A 14260-nucleotide genomic window follows, 5' to 3' on the forward strand; every position below is an offset into this window, starting at 1 on the left:
TCACATCTGCCATTTTACAAACTAAAAAAAAAAAAACAACAAATTATTGCACCAAAACTGAATGAAAATACTATATCTAACTTAATCCATTTACATCTAAAATAAAGATTAGGAACTCATTCACTAATTTTTCTTTTCCCATGACAATGAATTACATATTACAAAACTGATCAAGAATGAAAAAGGGAATAGAAACTGTACACAAGAATCAAGTGACGAACCAGGCAGCATAAAGAAATCAAAGACTAGAAGCAATCACCTATTCTCCCCCTTCCCAATAAGGGGAGGGATTCGATTCTAACATCGAAAACCTTTTCTCTAAGCAATCAGTATCCTAACAGCGAGTGTGGTCCTACTAATGCAGCTCCGAAAAATTTCATCTATCCCACTTGGCCTGAAAGATTGCAGGTCTATGCTTAAGCCAATGTACCATCTCCCTTTCTAGGGGAGACTTGTTTAAAATACCATCCAGCATAGGACTGCCAAATACATTGGGACTATTCTTAAATGACCATATCCGATCCTTTGGCCATGCTCTCTGCGGCTGCTTCTCCTGCCAAGATAAGAAGAAAGAAACTTGAGTTGAGGGAAAACTGCACAGTATATAATAAATGGAACTCTTGAAATTGACTAAAGCTATACTATACAGACAAGCTTATCAAGCTAGTTGTACAACAGAATTATTAACAGCCCCCTATGTGGTTCACAATATTCATTGGCTGCCCAGTGTTGCCTTCTAAATGTTAGGTGGGGTGTCTGGCTTTTGCCAAGATTAACAATGAGATGCATGGGGGAAAAAGGAAGAAACTCACAACAAGAGAAGACAAGCACAATATATTACAGCAATGCGATCAACAACTAAGTCACACTTATATTATTCCGAGTATATTCTTCCTAAAGGGTATTGGGCATGTTCGGCTTAGAAGGCATTTCTCTACTAAAACATATGGCATTGAGCTGTAGGTTTCTTCTGCAATAGACAACAGACTAAATAGAGGCTGCTCTTCTGAAACTAACAAAAGGCTTACCATTCTAGACAGCATGAACTTCACAGTCCTTGGGCCGTAAACACGTTGCCGGGACGGCTTCTGGACTTTAGCATAAAAAGAGCCAGCTTCAGGTAAAGACAAGCAACCCCTGCTCGCCTTGAAAAGACAATTCTCCGGATCTGCATTAGCTTGGTTATACCAATAAAACAGCTGTCCTAAGCAATAATTTTCACCATATGTCTTGCGATACTCGTGAGTACCAGGTCCCAGCTTATCAGTATATTTGGGTCCCAGGTCTAAAGGACTTATATATACAGGAGGTGACGTTACAGTCTTGTATTCCTGCAAAGAGAGAAGATATACAAGTCAAAACCTACACAATGCCCAGTGAAAAGGATGTACCCAAGAGAAGTTTTGACAGGATCAAGTAACATACTCGTATCCTAAAAAAACACTTTGTATAAGCATATAAATGAATCAAGTCAGCAGCAGCATCATGTCGAGATTTGTATGTGCATGGAAGATCTCGGACCTCATCTCTCAACCTAGAACAAGGATGTGCAAGTCAAGAAAATTGCTCTTTGATAAAAATAAATAGCTAGAATATCATGGTTGACAGTTGACACTACTCACCATATTAAGGATTTTCGAAGGCCCGTCTCGAGATCATCTGACCTGGATGGATCATGAGCTCGAATCTTGGCCTTGAGATCGTTTAGCATACTATCTTCCAAATGAGGAGCCATACATTGAAGCAGTTCCTCAACAAGAGACCCCTCTCCTCTCCAGATAAAAGAAACAGCCTCTTCAGGATTAAGCCTCTCAAGAGGAGGGGGAGCCTTTTCGGGGTCACCGAAAACACATCTCATTACATAACGCACCTGCCAAAAGCACATCAGCAGCTCTTAAATTTAACTTTATCTCAACACATCAAAAGAAGCTACTTTATCTCAACACATCAAAAGAAGCCCTCAGCAGCCAATTCTTAAGCAAGAAAAACGGAAGGAAATGTAAGGATGACTTGGTCAAAAAGGAGAATCGAACCTTGTCAAGAGTCAGAGCCAAGTTCTGAAGCCTTTGATTGTAAACACCCTCAGCCTGTATTATTCAAGAAAAGATAATAATTATAAGACGAAACCTTTGCACATGCAGATAGAGGGAATAGAAATGGAAGTATAGAACTCCATCTGACATCATGCATTGCATACTAACCTGAATCTCAGACTCGTTTTTCTCAACTTCCAGACAAACATCTGAAAAGTATTTCTTCTTCTCTTCCAAATTATGTTTGAGTATCTCATCGGGAAGCTTCGTCCTCTCAAAATTGATAAATCTCACCTTCAATAATAGCATATAATTCAGAAAATGCTTTTAAAAAAATGAACAATGGTAACCTATAATCAATTCAAAGCAAAAGCATACCAAACGAGCTGAATAAGCAATCAACCAATGTGGCAGACCAGCAAGTAAACAACTTCCAAGTCCAGCTTTACCAAGATCAATGTAATCTTCTTCAGAAACTGAATTCAGTTCGCACGCCTCTAGCATCAGCTGGTGCCGGTTAAGTAACCCATGGTACTCCTGGAGCACCTGTAGACAACAATAATGATTCAGGTGAGGAGAAACAGGACTACTGAAAGGGCATTAAATATGACTTCCAAACAAAGGTGCTCATTCAAATGATCAAAGCATCCTTCAAGTAAAAAATGTGAAAATTCCAAAACACCAAATAACCTCAGTCATATAACAGCTTAAGGAGAAGCCAAAGTAAGATAATTCTTCAAAACTAAGATGGAGAATGTACCTTCAGGAAAGCCCCTTCACCTGTAAGATTCAAGTAACTTCCACGGCACACCTGGCTGCCGCATAAACAGACAGACGCTTCATACTCTTCTTTACTCTGTAGCATGAGACACCACCATTTAACCAAAATTATCCACAGAAAGGAAAAAAAAAGAGAAAGGCCCTATCCTCAAGCATAACAGATCTTTAATATTATCTAAAAACTCACCTCCGTAACAGAATTGTAATCAAAAGTGACCTCTTCACCATAAGCAATTGGTCGTGTACTATAAATTCCAATCTGATACTGACCATCAACAGCTGTTACTCTGTTCACAAAAAGGTACATAAAAGTCATGAGAAAGACTATAGATTTAAACCAGTAAGGGGAAAAAAGAGGGGATGATACATAAAACACACACATATTAACACATCTCTTAGGGGAAACCATAATAACACAGGCATTAAACTGTATTTCAACTTCTTTACCAAAAAAGGGAAGTCCTTTTCTCTGGGAAAGCAAATATCAGTTTAAACGTCAATGGAAAAGGCACAAGCAGCTGAAACAAATGGTCAAGACATTTGTTCCAAGTACAGACGGATCCAGGATGTTCGATCTATAAGAGGTTCTTAGCACTAACTTTACTTCTAAAATCATGGGTTCATATCTAAATATTTGTTGAATTTTTAGTGGGTTTTAAGATATATAACTATGCGCTTCGTCAAAAATGCTATGTTTGAATGAACCCACTGGCTAAGGGCTGCATCAACTAATGTAGAAGATTTCCCACTTCTCCATTTTTTTATCTATTTTTGGAATTACGAAAACATGTGACACATGGGTTCATTATAATATCGGTTCAAAATAAATCACACTAGAGCAAAGGAGGAAACTTACTTTGCTTCACAATTAGGTCTGCACGAGTGACAAATTCGACTAGCATAGTTAGCTTTGTGCATTGCATCAACAACAACTAGATCATATCCATCAGCATCACCCTAACAAGAGGAGTTACTATAGGGTTAGGAAACATTGAAGAAGAAGAAAAAGTATAGAATGGACAACATATCAAAAAAGACTACCTTTGGCCTCTCAAGATAAATATTGTAAAACTCCGGTGCAGGATCATTGTTATTCCTTTGCAAGGAGCGAATTCCATCTTGCTTCTCAAACCACTTCCAAGCAGGATAAACCTGTATGTCTCAGGAGAGACGTGATTATAGTCATCTTTTAGAATGTACAATTCTCAAAGCAAAATTAAGTAAAATGATACTCAAAAGCTGGAGGAATTGTACAGGTATAATCCAGAAGAAAGCATTTTATCCCTACCTCCCCCAAGAATTCGACGACAAAATCTTCCTCGCTGAAGCCACCTTCTTTGTTGCACACAACCCCAAGACCCTGACGAACACGTCACAAGTTCATCAAATGTTGGAAGAAACAGGCTGGGCATTTTACCCAAATACAGAAGTAATAAATATTTTTTTTAGGTTTCAGAAATAACTATTATTCATTATCCTTACCTTTCTATAGGCAACATAATTGTCCTCTGGACGAGTATCAATGGCATTCAGCATGAACTGGCATAAACGTACAGTCCTCTTGTCCTGATCTTTGTCTGCAGTTTCCAGAATCTCTTCGAAAACAGGCTTCAGAGAATATATCATTGGTGTGTGACTGCCCGTGAACCGCCGAACTTGCTTGTTTAGAGTACGAAGGAGCACGTCTTCAATAAACAAATGCTTGTCCAGTAGAGACCAATCCGATTCATCTGGCATGGAATCGAGGAGAAGATTATGAGTGTATGGATCAATACCATAGACTTCTTGCTCTATCACCTCTTCTCCAAGTGTTTTCCTTGGTTTATAATCCTTCACTTCTGGAATTTCCATATCAGACTCCTCAGTTCCATTCTTCTGCACACTAAGCTTCCCAGCATAATCCTCTGGCAAAGAAACCAGCATTTTTCTTTTCACTTCTTTCTCATCAGCTACAATAACATAATGATCGATGACTTCATATTTCCTTGTTACCGGAGGGACCAGGCTAGCCTTAGTCATGCGAGCACCCCATTCACGATCATCAGCAAATGAATCAAACCCATCATCTGGAGTAAAATAATCTTTTGATTCTGCAGCTCCACATTCTGATCTTAAATCCAAGTCACTTTCTGTCTCTGAAGCAGTACTCTCGTTGTCACTCGAAGTATCACCAGAAGATCCGCTAAGATCATCAGATGTTTCACTCCCTGAATCTAAGGATTTCAACCTCAACTTGGATAAGCGTCTTTTGATTTCTCTATCACTTGCAAACTCTCCATAGTCAGATACACCATTAACATAGGAAGATCCATTGCTTCTGTTGAAGTATTTCTTTTCAGACATTCTAGCAGGATTCTTTTTGTATTTTGTTGTACTAGAAGAGAATCCTGGAGGAGACTCATCTTTTGAAGTCTTCATCATCTCATCTCCTGTACGGAATGACTTGGGATCTTCTTCCAACCTAGTAGCAAGACGAATAAATAGTGCAATAATGCGATTCATGTCTTTGGCATCACCACGATTTTTTGATCTGAGCCACAGCATTTGTAGAATCAATCAGAAATCAGAATTTTCAGAAATTATGTTAAAGTAGAACAGAAGTGCCACACAAATAATAGAACCATTTGCACCATATAGATTAAAAAATTTATAGTGTAGTACTCCACAACAACCTTTCCCTTCATTCATCAACCACACAAGAGGAAAGACACTAAGAGGAAACCAGAAAAAGGCAGTTTTGGCATTAGAAAGCAGCAAGGAAGACAAAAGCATTCCCTAGAGGATTGAATATATGGACTATGTTCCTTAATGTGTGTGGGTGCACTGGGTACATCCAGCAACATTGAATGAGGCTATAATCAGTTGGAACGGGCAGAGGGCAAAGAAGCAGCTTAAAGACTTCCGGAGTGCCATCTCTCAATGCATTTCTGGTCATTATGGAAGGAAAATTATACGTTTTGAAAACAAATATACAACAGTACACTTGGTCAAATTTAAGCCTGCATCTTTCCATATTCTTGGTGTAAACATGAAGGTTTACTGAAAGGTAATACTGTTGTTGACTTTCTAGATCCCTTATTTATCCGAAACAAACAGACACCTTCTTATGTGCATACTCTAGCACTTTCTCGGTGCAATCAACAAATTCTCACTTTAAAAAATTGCAGTACAGGTCCGCTCACTATCCCTGATTCATTCAGTCCCTCTTTGCACCTTTAGCTTATTAGTTCCCCGAACGCAGTGACTTGAATCCTAAAGGAGTAGGCTTAAATGTCTGTAAACCCAGGGCTCATGGTGAATGCGTGTCTTTGTCTAAAAGAGTATTTCATCATTTTTAGGGCTCATTTCTAACAGGGAACAGTGATTTTATCAGATCTATATTTCTTTCGGAACATACTGTTTTCCTTAAAAATGAGACTCGAACATGTATATGCCACTTTTAATGAGGCAACACGATACTATTGATTGCAGGTTGACGAAGTTGCTAGAGTTAGGCTAGTTTTGTATATTATTGGGGCTAAATTGGTAAAATTTTCCAAAGATAATTGGGTACAATGGACCAAGGATTCATACAGTTCACCTGGCTCGTTTGGGATTGATTGTAGTTCCTGATTGATTAAAAAGAACAACTAAAGGTACAATTATGGTTAAAATAGAGGTATCAAATATGCATTGTTCTCCCAAAACAGAAATTCACACAATTCTGCTGTTGCAAAGATATGCCGACACTAAAAGAATCATACACAATACGGAATGCAAAACTTACTTTAGCGCATCCCTGCACATTCGACTTATATCCTCTTTGGCAGATTTCAAGCCACGACTAGCATAAAATCCACTTCTGATTTTCTCCTCAATCTCTCCAACCTAAAGAAAGGGGGACAGGTTTTAGAAGCATCTAAACAGTATTTAGAAAGAAACTAAGCAAAAAATAATAGTACCTTTGGAACAAAAAATTCGAAGGTATTTTCCTTCATTATCTCCCTTAGACTTGAGGCAAGAAATTCCTTCATCCTCTTGAAACAATTTCTTGATTTCCTCATTGCCAAATGCCTCAATTGGGCATCCCTAGATAGCATGGATGAGGACTTCTTAGCATCAAAAGCCTTTGAACGTTTATACAAGCTCCGGCGGAATAACTGGTTGGCAAACTCTCTCTTGTCCGAACTTTCCAAGTAGTCTCTCAGTCCAATTGAATCATCCATCTGATTTTCCTGACTACTATAATTTCTATAAGATGATGCGGTTCTATCAGAAAAGTTTTTGAGACTCTTAACTTTCAAATTCGAGCTCCTGCTCCTAATCCAATTAATATTTGGAAATTTAACAGCAACATCGTCAAGTTGGCTGCAACCTCTAATATCTATATAGGATAGACAAGAGAATGAAAACAGAACATCCTCAAGCATTCTGGGAGTTATGCTGGTACAATCACGTAAAACCAAGGAAGTTATCTTTTCCTTGTTGTAGCCACTCTGCAAAAAGAATAAATAAATAAAGAATGTGTTACTGTGGAATCGTAATTTCTTGGCAATTTTCTACTTGTTAAAATTTTCCAATTTGGCAGCCAGTAGGAGAGAAAATAAGCAGCAGAATGTCATGAAAGCAAAAGCATACCATTATCGTCTGCATCATGGAATCAGTGCAACTGGAAGCAACAGATAACAGGTCAACCTGAGGGGAGATACCCTTATAAATCTTTACGATGGATCTCCAATGCTTACAAGTTAAAGAAGCATAAACAAGAGATTTAACATCAGCTTTAAGGAAGTGAAAGACCCGTCCAAGCACACGATCATTCAGTAGATCCCAGCTTCCATTTTTTATTCCAGATGTAGTAATGGTTTCTCTATTGAAAGTTTCATCACCACATAGATCATCAAACTGGCATTCATCATTCTGAAATACCGATATGTCCTCTTCCATTTCATATTCTTCCTCACTTCCATGGCACCTCGCCTTTTTACTGGCGCGAAAATCTATCAGAGAGAGATACTTTAGAGAATGAGAAGAGGCACGTAAAGGGGGAGAAAGACCAAAAAAAAGAAGAAAATAGTTGAGCAATCGAGTCCTTCGTAGCATAACAGACCCTCTCCTTTCTGAATCTAGGATGGCTTGTGGCTTTTCGACATAATTTGGAACAAAGATAAATTTCTTTAAATCACAAATACATAGAAGGAACAGGGAAGGAGAGGAAGAGATTCAAATTCTAAGGATAGAAGCCGACTCATTCATCACATGCAACAAAGTTGTAACAGAAAGCGGGCGTATGACTCAGACATCCTAAAGACAATCGCATTACAATAAAAACTAACAAGGGAATCTTCTGAAGCAAGGAGCACGAACCTGGATTGCTCTCTTTCTTTGGTTGTCTTGCATTTATCCAGGGATCCAGGACCTCATTAATAGCAGCAGCAAGTTCCCTGCTCTTGTATGACTTCATGACCAACTCATGAAGCTTTCCTTGGGTATGCCCGATAAACTGAGGATGCATGCCATGAAATGTGCAAGGAGCACCACTAGGTGCACTTTGTAGAGAACTCTCCAACTCTGACTCAGAAGCTCCAAGAGTCTCATTGGGTGTTTGGCACATCTTTGACAGATCAGATGTCTTTGAACTTGAAGGAACTGGGACCCAGATCCTATCCACCCTTCTGAAAGCGCTGCTATTTTCTGGTATAACACCTTGATCAACCAATACCTGCAACTCAATAAACGAGAAAGGCCCTCTTTCATGCCCAGCCCCGTCAAGGTAGTACCACTCACCTAAATGTAACTGTAACTCATCCGCTGAGCAAAGACGATCCTTTGGAATAATTAAGGGCATGATGCTCTTGCTGGAACCATGTAATTCTTGGTCCTGCCTACTTTTCGAGCGATAGACGGCTTCTTCTGACGACCTCTTAGTATCACCAGTCACCACATATGGTCGTGATGACCTCTGAGGATGTCTATCTTTTCCTCTAACTTTAGTGTGAGGCTCAGATACAAATGACCCATGCTCCTTAACTACACATGCATTAATCCTGATCACTGGAAGCATCATCCCTTTAGTACCCCTTAGCACTGGAGGTTTAGATTGATTGGGTCTTCCGACAATGTTACTATCATTCCACTCATCAGGAGTAAAAGCCCATGATGGAAGATCAAGCTTTCTGCTGTGTGACTGGTTGTACAATTCATCTTTCTGCAGCCATCTTGGGTCTTCAATCCCAGATTTTGACATGAGGCATAGAGGATAACCATCATTGAGAACAAGTTTCTTTTTCCACAGCCTATCTTGTGTGGCTTCATCGATTCTTTTCCAATCACCACCCTTGCATGACCACAGACCAGAGAACAATTCAGCTGGGTCACTGCAGAAGAAATCAGTTTCCTTGTCACTGGTCCTCGGCTCTGTGGATTCTTTCTGCACCTCTGAACTAAGTGAGAACTCGTCTGAACTTTGATTCCAGTGTTCCCCTACATAAGAGAAACCAATGCATACTTAATCATAAACTTCCTTACCAACAAGATGGAAAAAAGTGTATGCATATGATGCACACAACATAAGTGGTTAAAGCAATTCAAAAGCATATAAACAAAATGACATGATAAGGGACCAGTCCTGAAAAAAACAAACTCTGAATATATTCAAGTCCAAACACAGAAGAAAAGTCAATCAACCGCATAACAAAAGTTCTGATACAGATACTAAAAAACATATATACGAGCCTTTATACACAGTAAAGATATTATCTTTTACATCTACCTGTACCACATAAAATTCTATTAAAGAGTAGTTTTAGGTTTTTCCTCCGCCCCCACCCCCAAAAAAAATTAAATCAAACATTTTAGTCTCAAAAGTTAGGAGAAAGGCTGATCACAGCCAGTGACGAAATTGGGTGTGCTGGAGATAACTAGTCAACCTTTACAATGACACAAGTAAATTATCTACAAAAAAAATGAAAGGACAAGAAATGCAAGATCAATTAGACTTGGTACAATCCAGCCTCCAAACTTTCTCTCTCTCCAAAACCCCAGGACAGGCGAACAAACATAATTTATCTATTTTAATTAGTAGGGATGAACAAATATAATTGGTATGAAAGTAAATTATCTATAAAAAAATGAAAGGAAAAGGAATCCAAGATCAAGTTAGACTTGGTACAATCAGACCTCCAAACTTTTTCTCTCCAAAACCCCACGACAGACGAACAAACATAGTTTCTCTAATTTAATTAGTAGGGATAAACATATATAATTGGTATGAAATATTGACTGTCATTAATTATTTCAATTACAAATAATAAGGAAATTAATGGACTGTGACTTAGATAGGATGCACAAATTAGCTGATACCTCAGGGTAACTTCAAACTGATCAAAAAAGAAACAGATCTAGCTGAAACTCAAAATGGCAAAGTACATAACAATATCATCTCCTTTCATCCAAAAAATAAAAAAAATATAACAATCTCATCTCATGGTATTAAACCCCACTTCAATCAAGCTAACAACTGCTACTATTCACAATTTTCCTCCTTTACATTCAATTGACTTCAGACTTGCTTGTTTGTTGCTTTGAGAAAACTGCAGTGTCGTTCAACAAAAGTTACTGCTACCAGTTTCAGAAAGTAAACAAGCATAGCCTCAATGAGTGAAGAAACAATTGTATACTAAACAAACGTGAAATTTACCAAACAATGACACCAATATTAAGTAGTCAGATCTTCACAGGAAAGATAATGTTTTCAGCAATTATTATCTTAGGCAGAGAGCTAAGAACTAAATCGGCAGTAATACCCCACGAGCTATATATTCTCCACATACTCTTCAATGAAAGATGATCACTTAACTTCCTTTATCACATAGGCAGAGCAGTGGAAAACTATACACCTTCAATGATCACCAAGGATATAGAGTTGAAGTAGAAATAAAAAAATGAATTACTTACCTTCAGCACTTCCCCATTTCTCCCACTCCACGTGCTCCAAGGTCACTTGCAGCACTTCTGCATAAGAGAATAGCAGACGGAAATATTAAGTGTCAGAAGAAAAAATCTGAGCACTACCATGAATAGAGAGATAATTCTAAGAAAAATCATGAGTTACTCACCACCAATGATCTCCAGCTCCCTGCCAGGAGTTACAGAAAATCCCTCTAATAGTGCCCCTACTCTCTCATCAATATGATGTTCGGAAGAAGGTTCAGCTGCAGTCAAATTATCCCCATGACATGGTACAATCTCTGATGGAGGAGGAAAAGTATCCACAGCTACCTGGTCATTAAGTTGAGCTAGATCACACTTGTCTTCCAAGACATTACCAGAAGCCTCGGGAGGGCTCACCATCTGTGTAACTACATCTGAAACAACTGATGGAAAATTTACAGTTGCCATCGGAGAAACTGCATTCTCAACAGTAACCCACCTTTCACTATCTGCGTGTTTGACAAAGTGGTCAGCCACAATATACCCCTCTTCCACCAGTGACTTTAGCTTGCATAATCTGGAAGGTCCTTGTTCCACACCAAACTGATCGACGTAATACCACTTTCCAATGGTTCCTTCTGCTACAGTTGTAACATGTGGTGGGGTATTGCATATATCCATGTCTTCTTCCATAGATGCCGCCTCCTCAACAGCTCCATTTTCCTCTGAAGGCTCCAAGGCATTCACTGCAGGACATTGAGGCAAACCATCATTGTTTACTGGATGGTTGCCACTTTTAACAATTGAGCAGTTACGATTTTCAGGACAGCTTCTAACCTCAGAATCCTTAGCATCTTTCATACTAACATCCTTTTGGTTATTGAACTTCCCATCATGCTTTTTGCCTTCAAAATGACTATCCTTTTTATCACTTGGTCCACTTTTCCGACCTGTGTCTCGATGATAAGTAGTCCTACTCCGATCACGTGGGGACGGCTCCATGAAGTTTGGTGTCCTGTCCCTCCTATGATGGTGGCGGCCTTGATCTTGTGGGGACCACTCTGAATAACTTGGGCTACGGCTTCTATGATCATAATGACGATTGCGGTCATAAGGAGACCTACTATGATCAAAGTGACGGCCTCGATCATAGGGAGACTTCTCACGGCGGGCTGGGCTTCGATCCCAGTTATCAAGATGGCGGGCCCGGTCACGTGGGGACCTCTCCAAATGACGAGGACTGCTATTAAGTCTGTCATAAGGAACTTTAGATGTCTCATAATGCCTGGAAGAATACCTGTCAGGCGGAATATTCCTATTAGAAGGAGCATTCTTGTGCAACTTCTCAGTAGAACGCCGCAGACTGTGATCTACTGTGTATACAGCCCGACTTCCATCATCAGAAAGTTTCCTGCTTTTTGAACTTGAGAAGTCATCATACTCACCCCTGAACTTGCGGTCATTTTTATCTGAATCAGTACCGTGCCGTTTTAACCTATTACCTGAGAAATAATCTCTTGCAGGATTATTGCCATTTCTCAGTTCGCTCTTGGAAGAACCTTCTTCTCCAACAATCTTGGAACTAATCCTTGGATTCCTTTCTGGAATGCTAGGTTCATATCTAGACAACCTCTTCACATGCTGAATTCCACCACTTCTACCACCATCTTTCTGCCCAGAATGCTTACCTGAGGAAGGTGGTGTCCATTCATGGTCATTTCTCCATCCTTTGTCCTTGGCCGAAGGTGGCGTCCATTCACGATCATTTCTCCATCCTTTGTCCTTGGCCGAAGGTGGTGTCCATTCAAGATCATTTCTCCACCCTTTGTCCTTGACCAAAGGTGGCGTCCATTCACGATCATTTCTCCAGCCTTTGTCCTTGACCGAAGGTGGCGTCCATTCACGATCATCTCTCCAGCCTTTGTCCTTGACCGAAGGTGGCGTCCAGTCTAGGTCCCCTTTCCAACCCTTATCTTTAGCAAAATCATACCTGCGTGTTCTGCTATAGTTAAAATCATCCCTTGCTGAGCCCTCACCTTTCCGCCACCTATCAGGTACAAATTCACCTGGTTCATAACCAGTATCATTCTTATCAAACTCCCCTTTTCTGTCAGACTTGTCAGAAATATAGTTAGCCTTCTCCCATTCCCCTTTGCGCCACCTTCCTTTGAGAAACTCACCCCTTTTAACATCAGGTGTGATCTCCCCCTTCTCAATTTCACTCTTTATCTCGTATTTTCGCGAAAATGATTTCTCCTGAACAAGTTGTCCGTTGTCCACAGGTAAAGTACCCAATTCACCCTCCTCAACTTCGTCTTTTCCAGCGTCACCATTAGACTCAATTTCTTTAACAACACTCTTAGAACTCAAGTTCACTACTTTTTTCTCCCTTTTTGCCTTCATCTTACCATTCATCTTTTTCTTCTTCTTCTTCACAGTTGCTGTAGTAGAATTTAAAGAAGAAGTACTGAACGTGCTGCTGTTAGTCTTGGGTCCACAAACTGAAAAAGGCTCCATAATATGCTGTACAGGCACACATGCAACGCCTCCATCGCCCATGGAAAGCTCAAAGCTCTTCCCCACCGCCAAAACCGCACCACAGTCGCCAGAACCAAACCCTAATAATTTCCTTCTTCGCCAGGGTTGTTTATGCTCATACTTGTCCAAACAAATTCAGCTTGTCCAATTCCAATCTCCGCCCGAGGAAAAAAAACCCTAGAAACATCCAGAGAACACATACAACAAGAAACATAAAGATTAAACAATAAAAAATCGAGTAAATTAAGAAGAAAGAAGAGAATGTAGGGTTTTGAAAAAGAGGGGAAAACTAATAGTTGTAAAATTGACAGTTCTAGGGTTTATAATGTTATTAAAAGAGATACATACCAGTTGAAAATTGGGAGCTGAGTCGTGAGTTATGAGATCGAAGAAGATAGCTGAGTCAAACTCCGAGTCGAATCAAGTTTGTTGATTGTAGAGAAGAAGATGAAGCGCGGGGGATCGAATGGATTGTTGATTTTCGCAGAGAACGAATCTCTATTTTTCGCCTCTCTCTTTCTTTTTTCTCTCTCTCTTTCTCTGTATAATAAAAATACTAATAATCGCTATTATATAGTTTTATTATATTTTGCTTTTCTGTTTCGGGCTGGGCTTCTGGCCTGAGAAGAAAGAAAAAAAGAGAGAAAACCTCACTTACTATTTACCCCTTCTTTTCTACCTTTGTAGAATTTTATGTAGGCAATTTCTACCGGAAATGGTAATGGAAAGGGCTTTATCCCGCGGTGTTGCCAACGTCGCGCTAGCGCATCAACTCAAAATAATCGAACTTCACTGGTAGGCGTGAGTTTGAAATAGCCGAATTTCAATGGTAGGCGTGAATTCGAAATAGCCGAATCTCACTGGTCGATGTGAATTCAAAATAGCCAGATTTTAGTGGTCGGCGTGAATTCAAAATAGCCGGATTTCAGTGATGGACGTGAATTCTGAAATAGTTAGATTTCAGTGATGGACGTGAATTCTGAAATAGTCAGATTTCA

General features: G+C 39.6%; 1 protein-coding gene across 1 annotated transcript; it reads right to left on the minus strand.

Annotated features, from left to right (window-relative positions):
• Positions 1 to 58: 58 nt before the first annotated feature.
• On the minus strand, positions 59 to 13811 carry LOC107025802 (histone-lysine N-methyltransferase ATXR3). The gene is made up of 20 exons (XM_015226539.2): positions 13611 to 13811; positions 10910 to 13439; positions 10749 to 10805; positions 8160 to 9275; positions 7431 to 7792; positions 6755 to 7288; positions 6580 to 6680; positions 4296 to 5343; positions 4102 to 4173; positions 3855 to 3965; positions 3670 to 3770; positions 3001 to 3100; positions 2794 to 2889; positions 2412 to 2579; positions 2202 to 2327; positions 2034 to 2087; positions 1623 to 1870; positions 1426 to 1534; positions 1029 to 1331; positions 59 to 553 (listed from the first exon to the last, which is right to left on the minus strand). The coding sequence occupies exons 2-20, from the start codon at positions 13281 to 13283 to the stop codon at positions 377 to 379; spliced, it is 7257 nt and encodes a 2418-aa protein (XP_015082025.1). The 5' UTR covers positions 13284 to 13439; positions 13611 to 13811; the 3' UTR covers positions 59 to 376.
• Positions 13812 to 14260: the final 449 nt, after the last annotated feature.

This window comes from Solanum pennellii, chromosome 7 (assembly GCF_001406875.1).
Source record: "Solanum pennellii chromosome 7, SPENNV200".
Taxonomy (NCBI): domain Eukaryota; kingdom Viridiplantae; phylum Streptophyta; class Magnoliopsida; order Solanales; family Solanaceae; genus Solanum; species Solanum pennellii.